The following is a 15,919-nucleotide window of genomic DNA, read 5'->3' as shown; positions in this document are numbered from 1 at the left end:
GCTTAATCTGTGCACATGTCCATAAAATCCAAGGTAAGAAAATATTGTAAATATGACATTACAATGAGTATTTGTTCCCCTGTTGGATTTTCTATGTTTCTAGAGAAGCCATTGCTATGCAGTCATCACATTTCCTGCCTCTGGGCCATTCTGCTTGACATCCTGGTACGCAGACTGTGTATGTCACAGATGTGTGTTATCGTGAGGGTCACACTAACAGCTATATGGGGCTGTCTAGTCTTCACTGCTACCTTAAAGTTATCCTACTCTGTCAATGGCCCCAGAATAATGGATCTGCAGATTGCTGTGACACACTGCTTTCTATTATGTATTGCTTTTTGTTCATGTAAAAAAAAAGCTCTACAGGGGGGCTGGAGAGATGGCTTAGCAGTTAAGGTACTTGCTTGCAAAGCATAAGGACCCAGGTTCAATTCCCCAGTATCCATGTAAGCCAGATGCCCAAGGTGGTACATGTATCTCGAGTTCATTTGCAGTGACTAAAGGCCCTTGTGTGACCATTCTCTCTCTCTCTTTCTCCTCTTCTCTCTCTCTCCCTCTTCTTCTCCCTCTCTCTCAAGTAAATAAATATGAAAAAAAAAAGCCCTAGAGCATACGGATTTAAAATGTGGGCTTTTAGCTCAAATTCCACTAATAGCTTAGGATATGACACACATCATGTCACCTTTGCACCCCTGCAACTCAACTGACAGAGGACTTCACATGGTATTAAGTTCTCAGTCGAAGGGTTTACTGTTAGGGAACATGCTAGTCCCAGAAATTCAAGGTCTATTTTAGATGCTTATAATTAAAAAGAAATTCTGATGAGGCTTTAAAACACAAGAGATAACACACTGCATACACACACACACACACACACACCACCACCACCACCACCACCACCACCTAATTAGTCAACTTGCCCTTACTGAAAGTATAATTGCTTAGAAAAAAAATCATATCATACTGACAGGATATCTTGGTAGCATTAAAAAGGCAGAGAAGCACTTGTGCCTTTTTTTTTTTTCTTATTTTTCTGAAATCTAAACATCTGGCCACAGATTCAGAAAAGAAAAAAAAAAAAACCCTACAGGCTTAGAGTCCCTTATTCAAAATGCTTGAGACCAGAAGTACTTGAAGTTTTGGACATTTTGGATTTTAGAGTGCCTGCATATGCATAATATGACACTTTAGGGATGGAATCCTAGTTAAAAGATGAGAGTTGTTTCATATCCATGTAGCCTGAAGATAATTTTATCCAATATCTTTCATGAGGTTTTGTTTTGATTGTGTCCCATGACATAAGGTCACTGCTGGAATTTTCCTCTGTGATGCCCCACTAATCTGCCAAAAATTTCAGATTTGGCATGTTTGGACTTTCAGATTAGGGATGCTTACTTCTACAGGTGGATGAGTACTTATGTGATGTCACTTCCCTGAGTGGTCTTAGTTCTTGTGATATGTCACTTGTACTTTTGTTCCTAATACATCTTTGGATTTCTGTTTAGGGCCAGAAGGGGCTCTTTTTGAACACTCAGTGGAGACACCTCTTGTCAGAGCAGATCCATTTCAAGACCTTAGGTAAGAATTTTTGTCGCATGCTATTTATTATGTCTTGAAGATGACATGGCCATGACACTCATGAACTCACAAGGCTGGGTCATCAACACTCAATCATGGGTGGGGCAGAGGCCAATGAAGCGCCACCCACCTCAAGGAGCTACTGGCAAGCTAATAGTTGCAGGGGTAGGGACATTTCCTTCAGTGTCAAGGCCATTGGTAAGTTATCCATGGCCTGGTAAGCAGCCCCTCACCCATGCTGATGCAAACATTCCTAATTAAGCACAGTGGGTTACCAAACATACACACACACACACACACCAAGGCAGATGTAGGACTAGGTGGGAAGAAATTCAGTGAGCAGAAGAGGGGCAAGAGAAGCTAATGGGATCCAAACTACATAAAATTTACATAAAACATAAAACTGCATGAAAATTGATGATGTGGTAAATACTCAATAATCTGGACAAGGCTGAGCAACAGTAGTGTGACCACCAGTATTGTGCTTGAGTAGAAGCTGATCACCTTGGCGTGCCTCCTTGTCTAGAAGAGATTACCTCTGAAATCCTGGATGTTGTCTTCCAGGAAATTATACTGAAACATTGTAATGAAAAGCTTGAGTATTCGGTTACAAAAGGCAGATTAATTTATCACTCAGCACTATTGGTTCTGATACTTTAGAATGAAACCTGTACGCAACCTCAAAAAAAAAAAAAAAATTCAAGCTGGTCATGGTAGCGCACGCCTTTAATCCCAGCACTTGGAAGGCAGAAGTAGGAGTATCGGCATGAGTTCGAGGCCACCCTGAGACTGCATAGTGAATTCCAGGTCATCCTGGGCCAGAGTGAGACCCTACCTCGGAAAAAAAAAAAAAAAAAAAAAAAAAAAAATCAGCAAAAACAGTGAAGTTTTTCATCAGAATTTATAAGTGCTAGTTACATGTTATAAAATGCATGGTTTTTGACCTTATTCAGAAAAGAAATACACCAATGAGATCAATATAATTAATGGATCTGATGAAAGCATGGCTTTTAACTGAGGCATAAAAGAATGAACATAAGATATCCCAAATAAGCTTAGGAGATATCACAAAGAAGAGAAATTGTAGTCCTCTGCAAGCACACAGGAATGTGATGTCATTTTATAAGTTGGTGAAAATAACATTTATCATGCATTCAGCAATATGCATGTCTTCGTTAGGTAAGTAAAACTGGCAGATATGGAAACATTTACTTATGCTGCAAACACTAGCAAATGCTGGAATTAACTTAAGAGTTTGTAAGGTTCCTGTAATAATGAGGAACCTCACAGTCACACAGAAATATCTCCCAAGTCCTTCCTTTCACAAAAGCAAGCACTTCAGACATATTATGGACAAGATTGCTATCAGAGGTCAAGAGTTGAAAAAGCCACCCACAAGAATTTATGAGCTATAAACATTTGCCTGGACAACACAGAAGTACAAAACCCATACTTCATGCTACATAAGCAACAAGCTGGAAAATTAACATTTAAAATGGCATCAAAGTCTCTGAAAACCACAAAACAATATAAAAAAAAAACACAAGTAAATTGCTCAAGATATGTAGCATATGCCAAATTTTGAAAATAATAAAATGAAAATTAACAGAAATGAGACATCAAGTAATTAAAATAAGTGTTATCCAGAACTAGGTTTTCATTATCATTCTCTAACAAAAGGAAGCCAGACTTCTTGGGAGATGGCTAACTCTAGGGCTGGAGCTGATAAGATCAGTTCCATCAGATATCACCAGTAAAAATCAATTAGGTTTAGATTTAACTAGAAAAAACACCTAAACAATAATCATGGTTTGAAAACTAAATTCAGGCTGGAAAGATGGATTAGCAGGTAAGGTACTTGGCAGCAAAGCCTAAGGACCCAGGTTCAATTCTCCAGTTCCAATGTAAGCCAGATGCACATGGTGCTACATGTGTCTGGAGTTAGCTTGCAGCCCCTCTCTCTCCTTCTCCTTCTCTCTCTTCTCCTCTCTCGGTGCTCTGTCTCTAATGAATAAATAAAAGCAAAAACATATAAAATTAAATTCATTGAGTAGCCTCTAAATAAAGTAAAAGAAAATAGCAAGGACTGTTGAAATATTTGCAACGTTTTTTACTGCCACTCATTTTTAGTAGTATGTATTTTTATATTTGTTTATTTGAGAGAGGGAGGGAGAGAGAGAGGAAAGAGGCAGAGAAAGAGAGAGAATGAGTGTGCCAGGGCCTCCAGCCACTGCAAACAAACTCCAGATGCATGCACCACCTTGTGCATTTGGCTTACATAGGTCCTGGGGAATCAAGCCTGAGTCCTTTGGCTTTGCAGGCAAGGGCCTTAAACCACTAAGCCATCTCTCCAGCCCCTAACTAAGACCTTTAATATCGGAACACATAGTAATTTGATCATGCTCCATACCTATATCCTTTTCTTGTCCCCTCTTCCCTAAACTTCATCCACTGAGGACCCTCCTCTTCCAAAACAGTACTTCCTCTGTTTTGTTGTCTCCTTCCTTTTGTCCTCCTCTGCTCTTTATGTTGAACTGTTGGAGGACCAGGATAGTTCAGGTCTTGTGGGGAGTGTAAGTGACAGCAGTGGGGTCACAAATGCACCAGTCACTTCATGTTGGGTAGACAGTGCCCCAAAGTATGCCTACTCCACCCTATTACTCTTACACTCTTTTTCTATTTTTATTTTTTTATTTTAGAGAGAGAGATAGGTGGAGAGAGAGAATTGGTGTTCCAGGGCCTCAGTCACTAAACTCAAAATCCAGAAGCTTGCGCCACCTGGTGAGCATATGTGACCTTGGGCTTGCCTCGCCTTGGTGCATCTGGCTTACATGGGATCTAGCAAATCGGACATGGGTTCTTAGGCTTCACAGGCAAGCACCTTAACTGCTAAGCTATCTCTCCAGCCATCTTAGATTCTTTCCACCGCTATTTTGCAATGTTCCCTGAACCTTGGAAGGTGTGATAGAAATTTCCTTTGATGGTTGAGCTTTTAACCGCCTCTTGTTTGCTGCTTTGATGAGTTTTGAGTGTCCCCTGTGCCTGCTGCCATCTCCCTGGAGAAGATTGTCTGGCCAGCAGTGAGAACAGCAATCCTACTCATTCCTCCATTTCCTCTGTAAAATTCCTAGTGTCGCCTGGCATTTATATGAGTGCCAAAGATCAGAACTGCAATGCTGTAGCTTGTGTGCTCTATCTACTGTGCCATCTCCCTGGCCTCCATCTCACATTCCAAAAATACATTTGAAAATTTGTAATGTCTGTTGAAATTGTGTTCCGTGTTTAAAGCATTAAGTGCATGGACTTCCCCAGAGGGCCATGCCATTCCAGACTGTATTTCAAGCTTGGCCACAACTCCTACAGAGCCTGAACTACATACAGCTCTAAGTCCTGTACATCCTTGCACTCCAACACTCCAACTCCCATCCACTGCTGTCTGTTCAGGGTTTCCCTTGTCTGGTGCTTTGGCAAACTTTTTCTCTTTATCATAATTAGTTTAGTATTTGGGGGTTACCTGCATTTAGTAACTGATCTTATAAACAAATTCATCCTTGCTGTGACTTTCCAGATCACACATCAGGCAGGACCAACACAGATCATAGCAGAGCTCACACTACCTACTATCAGCTGGGAGGATGGACAGCTGGCACAAGCATAAGTGGACTCACCAAAGTGTTCCCCAGAAACAAAGCCAGACCTGATCTAATCGAGACACTTCATAAATTTCTTTGAAGTGTTTTATCATATTCAAGGCAAGATTTTAAAATGTGTAGCAGTCAAATTGTTCATGCTCAGGTATATGTATTAAAATGAAACTTTGTCTTATATCACAAATATTAATTGAAGAGGTAAAAAAGGGTAATGAGAGGTGATTATGTCCAAATATCATATATTCACATAAATGTCATCATGAAATTTGTTGTTTTGTACAATTAAGATACAATAATAAAGTATTGAGAATAAACCTAGAAAAAAAATATTACCCATTAAACATACTCATCAGGCTAGAGAGATGGCTTAACTATTAAAGGCTTGCTTGCAAAGCCTAATGACCCAGGTTCAATTCCTTAGTACCCACATAAAACCAGACTCACAAGCCAGGCATGATGGTGCACACCTTTAATCCCAGCACTTGGGAGGCAGAGGTAGAGGTAAGAGGATTGCTGTTAGTTCAAGGCCACCCTGAGGCTACATGGTGAATTACAGGGAGACCCTACCTCGAAAAACAAAAACAAAACAAAACAGACAAAGTAGCACATGAATCTCAAATTTGTTTTCAGTAGCAAGAGGGCCTAGAATGCCAATTCTCTCTCTCTCCTTCTTTCTCTTCACTTTCTATATTTGTAAATAAATAATAAATTTTAAACATACCATCCACTGGGAAATAAAGTCTGTACTGTGAACTTCATTCTGGGGAGAAGGTTCTTGTTTGCCCAGGCAGGGCCTCCATCACAGATGATGGTTGGATTCCACCAGAGTTTAACTTGATGAGTTTACCGGGCTTTCTTGTGGAACACAGGAAAGCATTAGTTACAGGAGCATGGATACCACAGAGCAGTCATAGCATCAATATGTCTCCTCCTAGCATGTATGACAACCTCCCCAGAGCTGCTTTGATTGCCCTCTCCCTCTCTTAGTCTTCCACCCTCTCTATATACGTCATCTCCCCTTGAAGCCACAAGGCCTCATGCATCATAGCATACAACAGGCACAGAGACCTCAGGATGAGGGCCTGATGACCCTACGCACCCTTCTTCTATGCAAAGCAACGTCAACTCCAATATCAACTCTTTCATGAGCAGTGCCAACTCTTCTGATAAAGATGGCAATGGCTGGTTTTTCTCAGAGAACTGCATCACACAGCAGAGACTACCAAAGGTCACAGTGTAGCTCAGTTGTAAAGAGTTTGCTTAGCATTCATGATGTCCTGGGTTTGATTCCTGGCACTGAAAAAAAAAAAGAGACCAACAAGTAAATATCAATCTAAAATGCAAATTTGCTGCTTCTTAAGCCACCTATACTCCCTAATTCTGTTGTTGTTATTGTTGTTGTTGTTTGTTTGTTTGTTTTGGTTTTTCAAGGTAGGGTCTCAATCTAGCCCAGGCTGACATGGAATTCACTGTGTAGTCTCAGGGTGGCCTCGAACTCATGGAGATCCTCCTACCTCTGCCTCCCAAGTGCTGGGATTAAAGACATGCACCACCACACCCTGCCATACTCTCTAATTCTGCACCTATCCATGCTACCCTGTAGCAGGAGAGATTCCTGAGTTGCACATCTTTTACTCACTTCTCTCTGATGGATCTGTAGACATTTCAGTAAAATTAACTTTTCAAGCTGAACAGCTGAAAACACTTGCAGGTGATTGCACTGTGCCATCTGGTAGAATTCATCCTTTTCCAAGAAGAAGCACATAAAGAAATTTCTTTATGGCCCATGTATTCCTGGTTCTTTTCCTGCATTTGGTGCAACCACAGAAAACTCTGATCAGGCAAGGCCTTCTCAATATCCATTCTGTCTGATGACCCTGTCAGTTCGGTGTTGGAGGTGATTTTAATCAGGTGTCCCCCATAAACTTGTATGTTAAAGCTTGCTCACCAGCTGATGGCAACTTGGGAGGCAGAGCCTTTCCAGAGGAGGTGTGTTGTTAGAGGTGGATCTTGAGAGTTTATTGGCCCTAGCTTGCCCATTAGCTCAGCTCATTCCCCTGGGAATGTTTCCACCTGCTGAGGCAGAGGTGATGTCTAATTTCTGCTCATGCCATGCTTTCTCTGCCATCACTGAGCTTCCCCTCAAGACTATAAGCCAAAATCAAAAACTTTCCTCCCATCAGCTGCTTTGGTCAGATGTTTTATGCCAGCAAAGAGAAGGTAACTGAAACAGTGTTCCCAAAAGAAATATGCCCCCCACCCAGCACTGGGACCTTTCTAAATTTAAAAAGATTTTTGAGGGCTGGAGAGATGGCTTAGTGGTTAAGCGCTTGCATGTGAAACCTAAGGACCCTGGTTCAAGGCTCGATTCCCCAGGACCCACATTAGCCAGATGCACAAGGGGGCACATGCGTCTGGAATTCATCTGCAGTGGCTGGAAACCCTGGCGTGCCCACTCTCTCTCTCTGCCTGTTTCTCTGTCACTCTCAAATAAATAAAAATAAGCCAAAATATTTAAAAAAAAAAAAAAAGATTTTTGAGATGGGTGTGGTGGCGCATGCCTTTAATCCAGCCACTCAGGAGGCAGAGGTAGGAGGATCGCCATGAGTTTGTGGCCACCCTGAGACTACATAGTGAATTCCAGGTCAGCCTGGGCTAGAGTGAGACCCTTACTGAAAAAAAAACAAAAACAAAAACAAAAAGATTTTTGAAAGAAAGTAAAACCTAGGCCAAGTATTTGTCCTTATAGCTTTCTTTTTCCTAAGTAAGTCTGTGCATTAACTACTGTAATAACTTTAGTTGTTCACAAATGGCATGTTCCCTGTGGCATGACATGCTGGGTGCTCATCCATGCCATCTGTGTACTCTGCAAGGAGCACTGCCATCTATTGAGTTTACCTGTTTTCAGAGGATACTAATTTCAAAGATTATCATTGGAAGGATACTTACTTCTTTACCTTTTGTTTCTGTTTTATTGGTCAATAATTCAAAATATGTTAGCACTTGTGAGTGACTTCAAGATTCTTGAAGATTCTACATCCCTTGTTAATACATCTTACATGCTAAGCCATTGACTTTTTTTTCCCCTCATTGGTTGCCTAGGCTGACATAGAACTCAACTAGAACTATCCTGCCTCTTTGGCCTCCCAAACAGCTGGGGCTGCAGGAAAGTGCCACGATGCCTGTTCAAGGGTGACTTGTTAGTAATAGTTTTTTCTCATTTCAGGTTAGAATCCCCTACACGAAGTCTAAGTATGGATGCCCCAAGAGGGGTTCACATTAAAGCTCAGGCTGGGAAAATCGAAGGACTTTCTCAAATGGACATTCTCTTGCAGAGCAGTGACGGAATGGTGAGTTCCATCTATCAGTCAAGCTTCCACTGTGTGTCCCAGTGCTGCTCCAAGTACTGCGTCCATGACAGGCTCAATCACTGATTTCTGGTGGTCCATAATGAGACACAATTAAAGGCGTAGAGCAGAAATATATGTAGCATCGAAGGAAGGCTGAGAAGGTTTGAATCACTCTGTGGTCGATGGAGACAGTTTTCTCAGACTGATGTTTGTGTCACCAGCTCACTTGCTGAGTTCAGCTGTGAAAAAAGTGCCAACTTCCACAGCTTGCAGAGAATATCAATTTTGCCATTTCCTAGTGACTCAGGTTCTCTCAGCATGGCTACCACCGGAGTCACCTGTAAGGGACAACTGTCCTCTTTATTGCCCAAAGCAACGGGCTCGCTTGCATGGACTTAAGTGTAAATGAAAATAAAGAGAAAATAGAACAATTTTTAAAGGTCAACAGTGAGCCTCACATTCTGGGACTGCAGTCCAGTAAGGCAGCTACACCATGCCCATTGTTGGAACCTAGTTTGTTTAAAACAGGAGAAAGCTCAGCTGTGGTCAGTTGGGAAAGCAGGTGTGTCAATAATGTTCCAAAAGTTCCACAAGGGAAGGGTTGAGCATAAGCATAGAGCACCACAGTACACAGACCACAACTCTGCCTTCTCTAGCCTATCTGAGGCATTTTCATACCCGTCATTTGTTCAAATAAGGTACCGGCCCACAACTTCTCTTTTAAACAGCTCCATCAATTTGCAGTGTATGGCGTGTGCTGTATTCCTTTATGCCCCCATTGCCTGGGAGCATTCGGTCAGTGTAAGCCACTGAAGTGAAATGCATTGTTGACATTCTTCCTGCCTTCCCATCCTGGGGACAGTGTCCAGACCCTGCTCCTAAAGCACAGTGCAGGGGCTGTCAATCCGGAAGCCTGGTTCCCCAGTGTGAGGTCAGTCCTCTGGTTTCCTATATGGATTCTGGAAAGTTCATTAACCCTCTAGGCGTATCTCCTTATTGGACAAACAGTGAAAATATTTGATTAACTATGCCATGAGGTCTTAAGACACTGATGTAATATTTTGAAATGAATTTGTTTAACATGAATAGGAAAATGTAGTGTAGTTGAGATGCATGGTAATGACCTGTAGAAGGTTATTAGAGGCCACCCCAAGGTGTGTGGACAGAGTCTCACTCAAAGACAGCCTGCAGGTGGGACATCAAAGTCTTCTACCAGCTGTAAATTATGAGCTTACAATGCTATAATGTCATAAGCAGATAAAGGCAGAGGTGAAAATCAAGAATTTTGGAATCTCACTACCAATTCAATTTGTCGCCACACACTGAAAAAAAAAAAAAAACCCTTCAACTGATCTTAAGTATAAAATAATTGTATTTCATTAATGCTTACACAGAATGTTGCAAACTGTACACAGTGGGATCAGTTATTCCAGTTGCCATTCCTCCTGACTAGGAGCTGGCTGAAAGAGGTAGCTGTCTGGACTCTGGCTGAATATAGTTCCATGAAGGCAAGTGAAGCTGAGCAGGGCAGCGGTGTGAGCTGCCAGGGACAGGAAAAGCAACAACTGAAAACACAGGAAAGAAGCTGGCAGAAGCAAACGATTTAATAGCCCTCCAGGGAAAAGCAAGTACCCAAAGAACCCAGACCCAGGACAGTCCCTACTCAATTTCCTCTCCTCTGACTATATGCTAGGTCCCCCCAGGACAGGCCCCTTCCATCTTGTAGCCAGTACTGTATCTGCCTCTCCCCTGTTGCATGTGGCAGGGAGCAGACACCCATTCATTAGTAGTGGGGAAGTCATGGGTGGACAGTACAGGAATTGAAGGGAGATGTGATTTGCTTGTCAAGGAAAAAATTATGCTTGCCACAATACTACATCTAACAAGTGGGCACTCAGTATGGGAAGGATACCCTGCTCAGGGTGTCGACTCTTACTTCCTCAGTGAAAAGGTTTCCATGCCTCCACCAATGGCTATTTGCTTACATTCAAGTTTGACTGATTATAATTGTCTGGAAAATCCGTCGATTTCATTGCTTGTGAATTGGCTTTTGTTTGTGTCTACTGCTTTCAACATCTACTAGATAGTAGGGTTTCAAACAATTTTAAAAAGTTCAGGAAAGGTAGACAGCTAATAAGATGGAGTTAATTACCTCTCCTAGATAAACAGATATTTCAATATTCACAGTTTAAATTATGAAGATGAATATATTTCTGTGGATTGAATGTCTCCACAAGAGACAATATAAAATAAAGTCACTGTGGATTACAATATTAGTGTGAGTGGTTAAAGATTTTAATTAGTTTTGTCAAATAAATTACAAAAGGCATTTTTGGGGGTGAAGCATCACAGAACTGAGAAGCCGTCCAACTGACTGAATCCATAAAGAACAATGGGTCCATTTTCCTAGCTGGACTACTGGCACAAGGAAAAGAAAGTGCTCCCTCTCCGAGCTGAAGGAGGGGTCACAGCCCCTGCCTCCATGCCAAATGGGACTCAATTTTAAGATGAGCCATCTTAACAGGACTTAAGAACAGTCAGGTGTCTAGCTCATTGTCTTGGTGAAGAAACTACTTTCCCTGGAACATTTTAAAGATAGGAGTTTCCTGTTGGTTAGGCTGTTTCTTTGACATCTCATGTCTCTTACTTCCTTCCAAACAGCTTGTGCTTGATGCTGGAACCGTGCGTTTGCCCAAGTTGGAGCAGGGGACCTGGGACCCCTCTGGCAGTTCTCAGGGACTCTATGAAATCTGTGTGTGTCCTGATGGAAAGCTGTACCTGTCTGTGGCTGGTGAGGACACCACATGCCAGGAACATAGCCACATCTGTCTCTGACCACCGCTCCTTTGCAGAACAGCTGCCTCGTCTCTGTGAGCCAAGAGGTATGGCCTCAGCCTTCACACAGAGGGTCAAATGGACACTCTGCAACAGTGAGAGGATACCTGGTGGATGGGGAAGAAAATGCACTTCCCAAGGTCTCAGCAAGGACAACATGCTAATGAAAATGGCCCAAGCTACCTGATCTCAAAATGATAAGTGGATGTCAGAAGGAAAAATCAAAGAAATGTCAAAATAATATATCTATTCCACTGCATTTTCATCAGAACAGCTAAAACTCTTCTCTTCTTAGCCTTGCTTCCCATCTCTCACAAAGTCAATGAGGACCCTTGAACTGCTGTATAGAAGCAATTTATAATATTCAACAGCAGACATCTATCTCCTCACAAGAGGAGAGTTGGTCAACCCTAAAATATCCCCAAAGTCTGTATCATGCTTTCTTTACATGAAACTCAAGTGCCCTCTTCAGTTGAATGCAGTGTGTCGTGTGTCACTAGAAAATCTTCAGGTTTTTACGGGCATTTGAGACTGATCTGATTGTCACTGTGTAGTCAAGGGAAGAAATTACACAAGATCAGTCATGCTTTCTATGTAACATAGTCAATGAGCAATAAAAATCTACCATCCTTTTTGTCAGACTTCAGAGTTTCAGTCTTTCTTTAATCCTTTAAAAAAATTGTTTATTTTTATTTATTTATTTGAAAGTGACAAGACAGAGAAAGAAGCAGGGAGAGAGAGAGAGAGAGAGAATTGGTATGCCAGGGCCTCCAGCCACTGCAAACGAACTCCAGATGCATGTGCCCCCTTGTGCATCTGGCTAATGTGGGTCCTGGGGAATCAAGCCTCGAACCAGGGTCCTTAGGCTTCACAGGCAAGTGCTTAAGTGCTAAACCATCTCTCCAGCCCACTTTAATCCTTTTAATAATCCCTTGGGGTAGGTATTTTTTTCTCAAATTATTTGTGACAAGGATTTAGACCAGCCAGTTGCAAAACACAAGGTTCCAAGTAACTATGGAAATGAACCTAAACTATAACCCTATATCTGTATAGTCATTTTCACTTAGAAAAACTGGTGTGCTTTTATGCCCACTGTGTCAATGGATGATGCTGATTTGACAAATGGAGAAACTGAAGCCCACAAACTTTGTCACTGGCCAAGAAATAATGGGATTCCTGCCTGTGGGCCACATTTCCTTCCATGCTTCAGACAACAGGCTGGCAGCTACATGTGCCAGAATCAGTGAGTGCAAGGTGCAGTGTCAGGTAATTGCAGAAGCTGATAGAAATGAGAGCAACATTTTTCTTTACAAGTACTTAGTTTTGGTTGAACTACTTCCTATTCTCCCCCATCTCCATGCCCCTGTGCCCCATTTACACCCTACCACACCCAGTATTCTCTTTCACTTTCATATCACATGGGACTGGTTAGTTGCCCTATCCTTCTCTCTGGATTTTTTGTTCCTTCTCCCACTGGCCTAGTTTGTCTACACACACTCACTCTCACATAAACACACACATACAAAGCTTCAACACTGTGATATGCATGGGAGATCATGTAGTATTGGTGTTTCTGAGCCTGGGTTACTTCAATTTTACTTTACAGTTCTGTACATTTCCCTGCAAATTTCCCAATTTCATTTTTCTTTATGCCTAACTAGCATTTCATTGTGTATTTGAACTACATTTTCATTAGCCATTCATCTATTGTTGAATATCTTGGCTGATTCCATTTCCTAGTAATTGTGTGCAAAGCAGCAATGAACAAGGATGTACAAGTATCTCTGCATGGGTATAGGATCCTTTGGGTATATGCCCAAGAGTGGACAGCTGGCTCATATGGTAATTCTATTTTAAGTTTTCTGAGGGCCCTCCACACTGATTTCCATAGTGGTTACACCAATTTATCCTCCCACCAACAGTCAATTAGGGAAACAAGAAAAGCCCCATGCCCTCACTAGTATTTGTTGTCATTTGTTTTCTTAGTGACTGCCACTCTGACTGGAGGGAAATGGAATCGCAGTTTTAATTTGCATTCCCCTGAAGGCTAATGATGTTGAACACTTTTTAAAAACATTTTTTGGCAATTTGTAGTTCATCTTTTGAGATTTGATTGGGTTGTTTTGAGTTCTTTTTATATTCTAGACATCAATCTTCTGTTGGATGTATAGCTAGCAAGGACTTTCATTTCCTAAAGTACTTTTTTACTCAGTTAACTCCTTTCCTGTACAGTTTTTTTGGGGCTCATGAGGCCATCTTAACCTTGTTTTCTGAGGTACTAGAATCTTATTCAGAAAGTCTTTGCCTATGCCTATTATCTTAAAATGTTATTTTCCTACATTTTCTTCTAGCAGTTTTGGAGTTTCAGGTCTTATGTTACAATCTTTGATCTGTTTGGAGTTGATTTTTGTGCGAGAGAGATGAAGATCTATCCTTCTGCATGTGGGTATCCAGTTTTCCCAGCGCAACTGGTTAGAGGCTTTTTTTTTTCCAGTATTTTTGGCATGTTTGTGACATCAGGTGGCTATAAAGGGTATATGTCTAGATCTTTTATTTTGTTTCATTGACCCCTGTCTTTTTGTGCCTGTATTATGTTTTGTCACTGTGACTTTTTAAGTAAAACTTAAAACACCAGGCATGATGAAAATTCCTATCATTGAAACTCCTTTCAGGAGTGTTTTTGTTAGCTTAGATTTTTTGGTGTTTATCAATTTTGAGATTTTTTTTTTCTATTTCAGTGATGCATGGCATCAGAATTTTGATGAGACTTGCATTGAATCTGTAGATTACTTTTGGTAAGATAGCTGCTTTCACAATACTGATCTTCCAAATCCATGAACATGGGATGTCTTTCCATCTTCTACCGTCTTCTTCAATTTCTCTTTTGAGTATTTACTAAAGTTTTTATAATATAAGTATTTGACTTCCCTTGGCTACATTTATTCCAATGATTTACATGAGACTGCAATTATTTCCAATTTCTCCCTCAGCATATGTTACTGGTATATAGGAAGGTTACAGATTGCTTTATGTTAATTTTGTACCCTGCCACTTTGCTCAAAGCATTTATCAGTTCTAAGAATTTTCTAGTGTTTTTAGGATCTACTATATATAATATCACCTGAAAATAAATACACTATGGCTTCTTATTTGTATACCTTACATTTACTTTTCCTGTGTTATCACTCTTGCTAAGACTTCTAGCACCACATAGAATAGGAATGGAGGAAGTGGATAGTCTTACTCTTAATTTTAGTGGAAATACTAAGGTTTTTGCCCCCCATTCATTATAAAGTTGGTCATAGGCTTATTAAATAAATTTTTATTATGTTCAGATATGTTCTCTTCCTAGTTTCTTTAAGACTTTTACTATGAAGGGATATCAGACTTTGTCCAATACCTTTCTGAGTATTTACAACTAGATTCAAACCTGAGCTTTAATATGACAAACACAACAACAAGTTTGAATTAATCTTGGGGCTCTAGTTTATCAGTAGTAAAGTGCAACTAGAGAAAACAAAAGGCAACTACTTTTCCATTTTCTAAACAATTCCTTACTCAATGTTATAAATTGTGTATGATGTTTTTAAAAGCCTTTTTTCATCAATCAAAATGATAATATACTTTCTGTTCTTGAGCATATTTGTGGGATGTATCACATCTGCTGCTTTGTGTATGCTGAATTATTTCCATCTCTCTGGAATAAAGCCAACTTGATCTTAATGAATTATGTAAGATGATAAACATGAAATGGGACATACCCCTAGCTTTCTGTGGAGGCCAATCACTACTTAGAAACATTCTGTCATAAAAAGTGATGTCAAGTTGCTTATTTTTTCTATGAATCCTGAATACCTCAAGAAAGGATGAAACCAGCCACTCCGCAACTTTCTATATAGAACTCTTCGTACTAGATGGGGAGTTCACCCTCTGATTCAGGAGGAAGAGGAAAAGCAAACTTCTAAAGACAATTAGATAAGGTGCTCATTTGACAAAGTAGCTCCCTAGTTTCTAAGATGCTAGGATACAAAAAAATATGAAATTGCAAAATGAAAACACAATGCTTCCTAAGCAGTTGAAGGCAAACTCAACTCTTATGTATACGGCCTCTTTTTCACAGGGATGACTGCGAAATCTGGATTTTAAAAATATGTGATTTCTTAATATATCACATGCCTATTGTCCAGCTGTATTCATTCAGCTATTTGGTCATTATTTACCCTTCTGCCCATGCTAACAAATGTCTGAAAGTCCAGGTGGCATAACACAGATCACTGGACATTTACAGATTGCCTCTGTTCTCATAATGCATGTGCACTGTAAGGCTTTAGTAAAGAGAGGTCACGGGCAAAGTACGGATGCCAGTGGTGATACAAAGACTTAAGAAGACACATACAACAGATCTGTTAACTAGCTGAATAAATGAGCACCTAAGAAACCTCTATACACCATGCACTTTAGATTCCATTAACCAGGAAAGATAAACTTGAGATTGTAGCATCAAAA

At 40.6% G+C, this 15,919-nt stretch overlaps 1 protein-coding gene across 1 annotated transcript in view; it reads left to right on the top strand.

Moving 5' to 3' along the window:
* The window catches only part of Sgcg (sarcoglycan gamma), a 63,259-nt gene extending 51,205 nt beyond the window's left edge, over nucleotides 1-12,054 (top strand). The window contains exons 6-8 of the mRNA XM_004670540.2: nucleotides 1,506-1,578; nucleotides 8,455-8,578; nucleotides 11,240-12,054. Of these exons, the coding sequence (XP_004670597.2) occupies nucleotides 1,506-1,578; nucleotides 8,455-8,578; nucleotides 11,240-11,413 (371 nt within the window). The 3' untranslated portion in view covers nucleotides 11,414-12,054. The remainder of the gene's footprint in view (nucleotides 1-1,505; nucleotides 1,579-8,454; nucleotides 8,579-11,239) is intronic.
* Nucleotides 12,055-15,919: the final 3,865 nt, after the last annotated feature.

This window comes from Jaculus jaculus, chromosome 7, assembly GCF_020740685.1.
Source record: "Jaculus jaculus isolate mJacJac1 chromosome 7, mJacJac1.mat.Y.cur, whole genome shotgun sequence".
Lineage (NCBI taxonomy): Eukaryota > Metazoa > Chordata > Mammalia > Rodentia > Dipodidae > Jaculus > Jaculus jaculus.
This window is presented reverse-complemented; position numbering and strand designations above follow the sequence as displayed.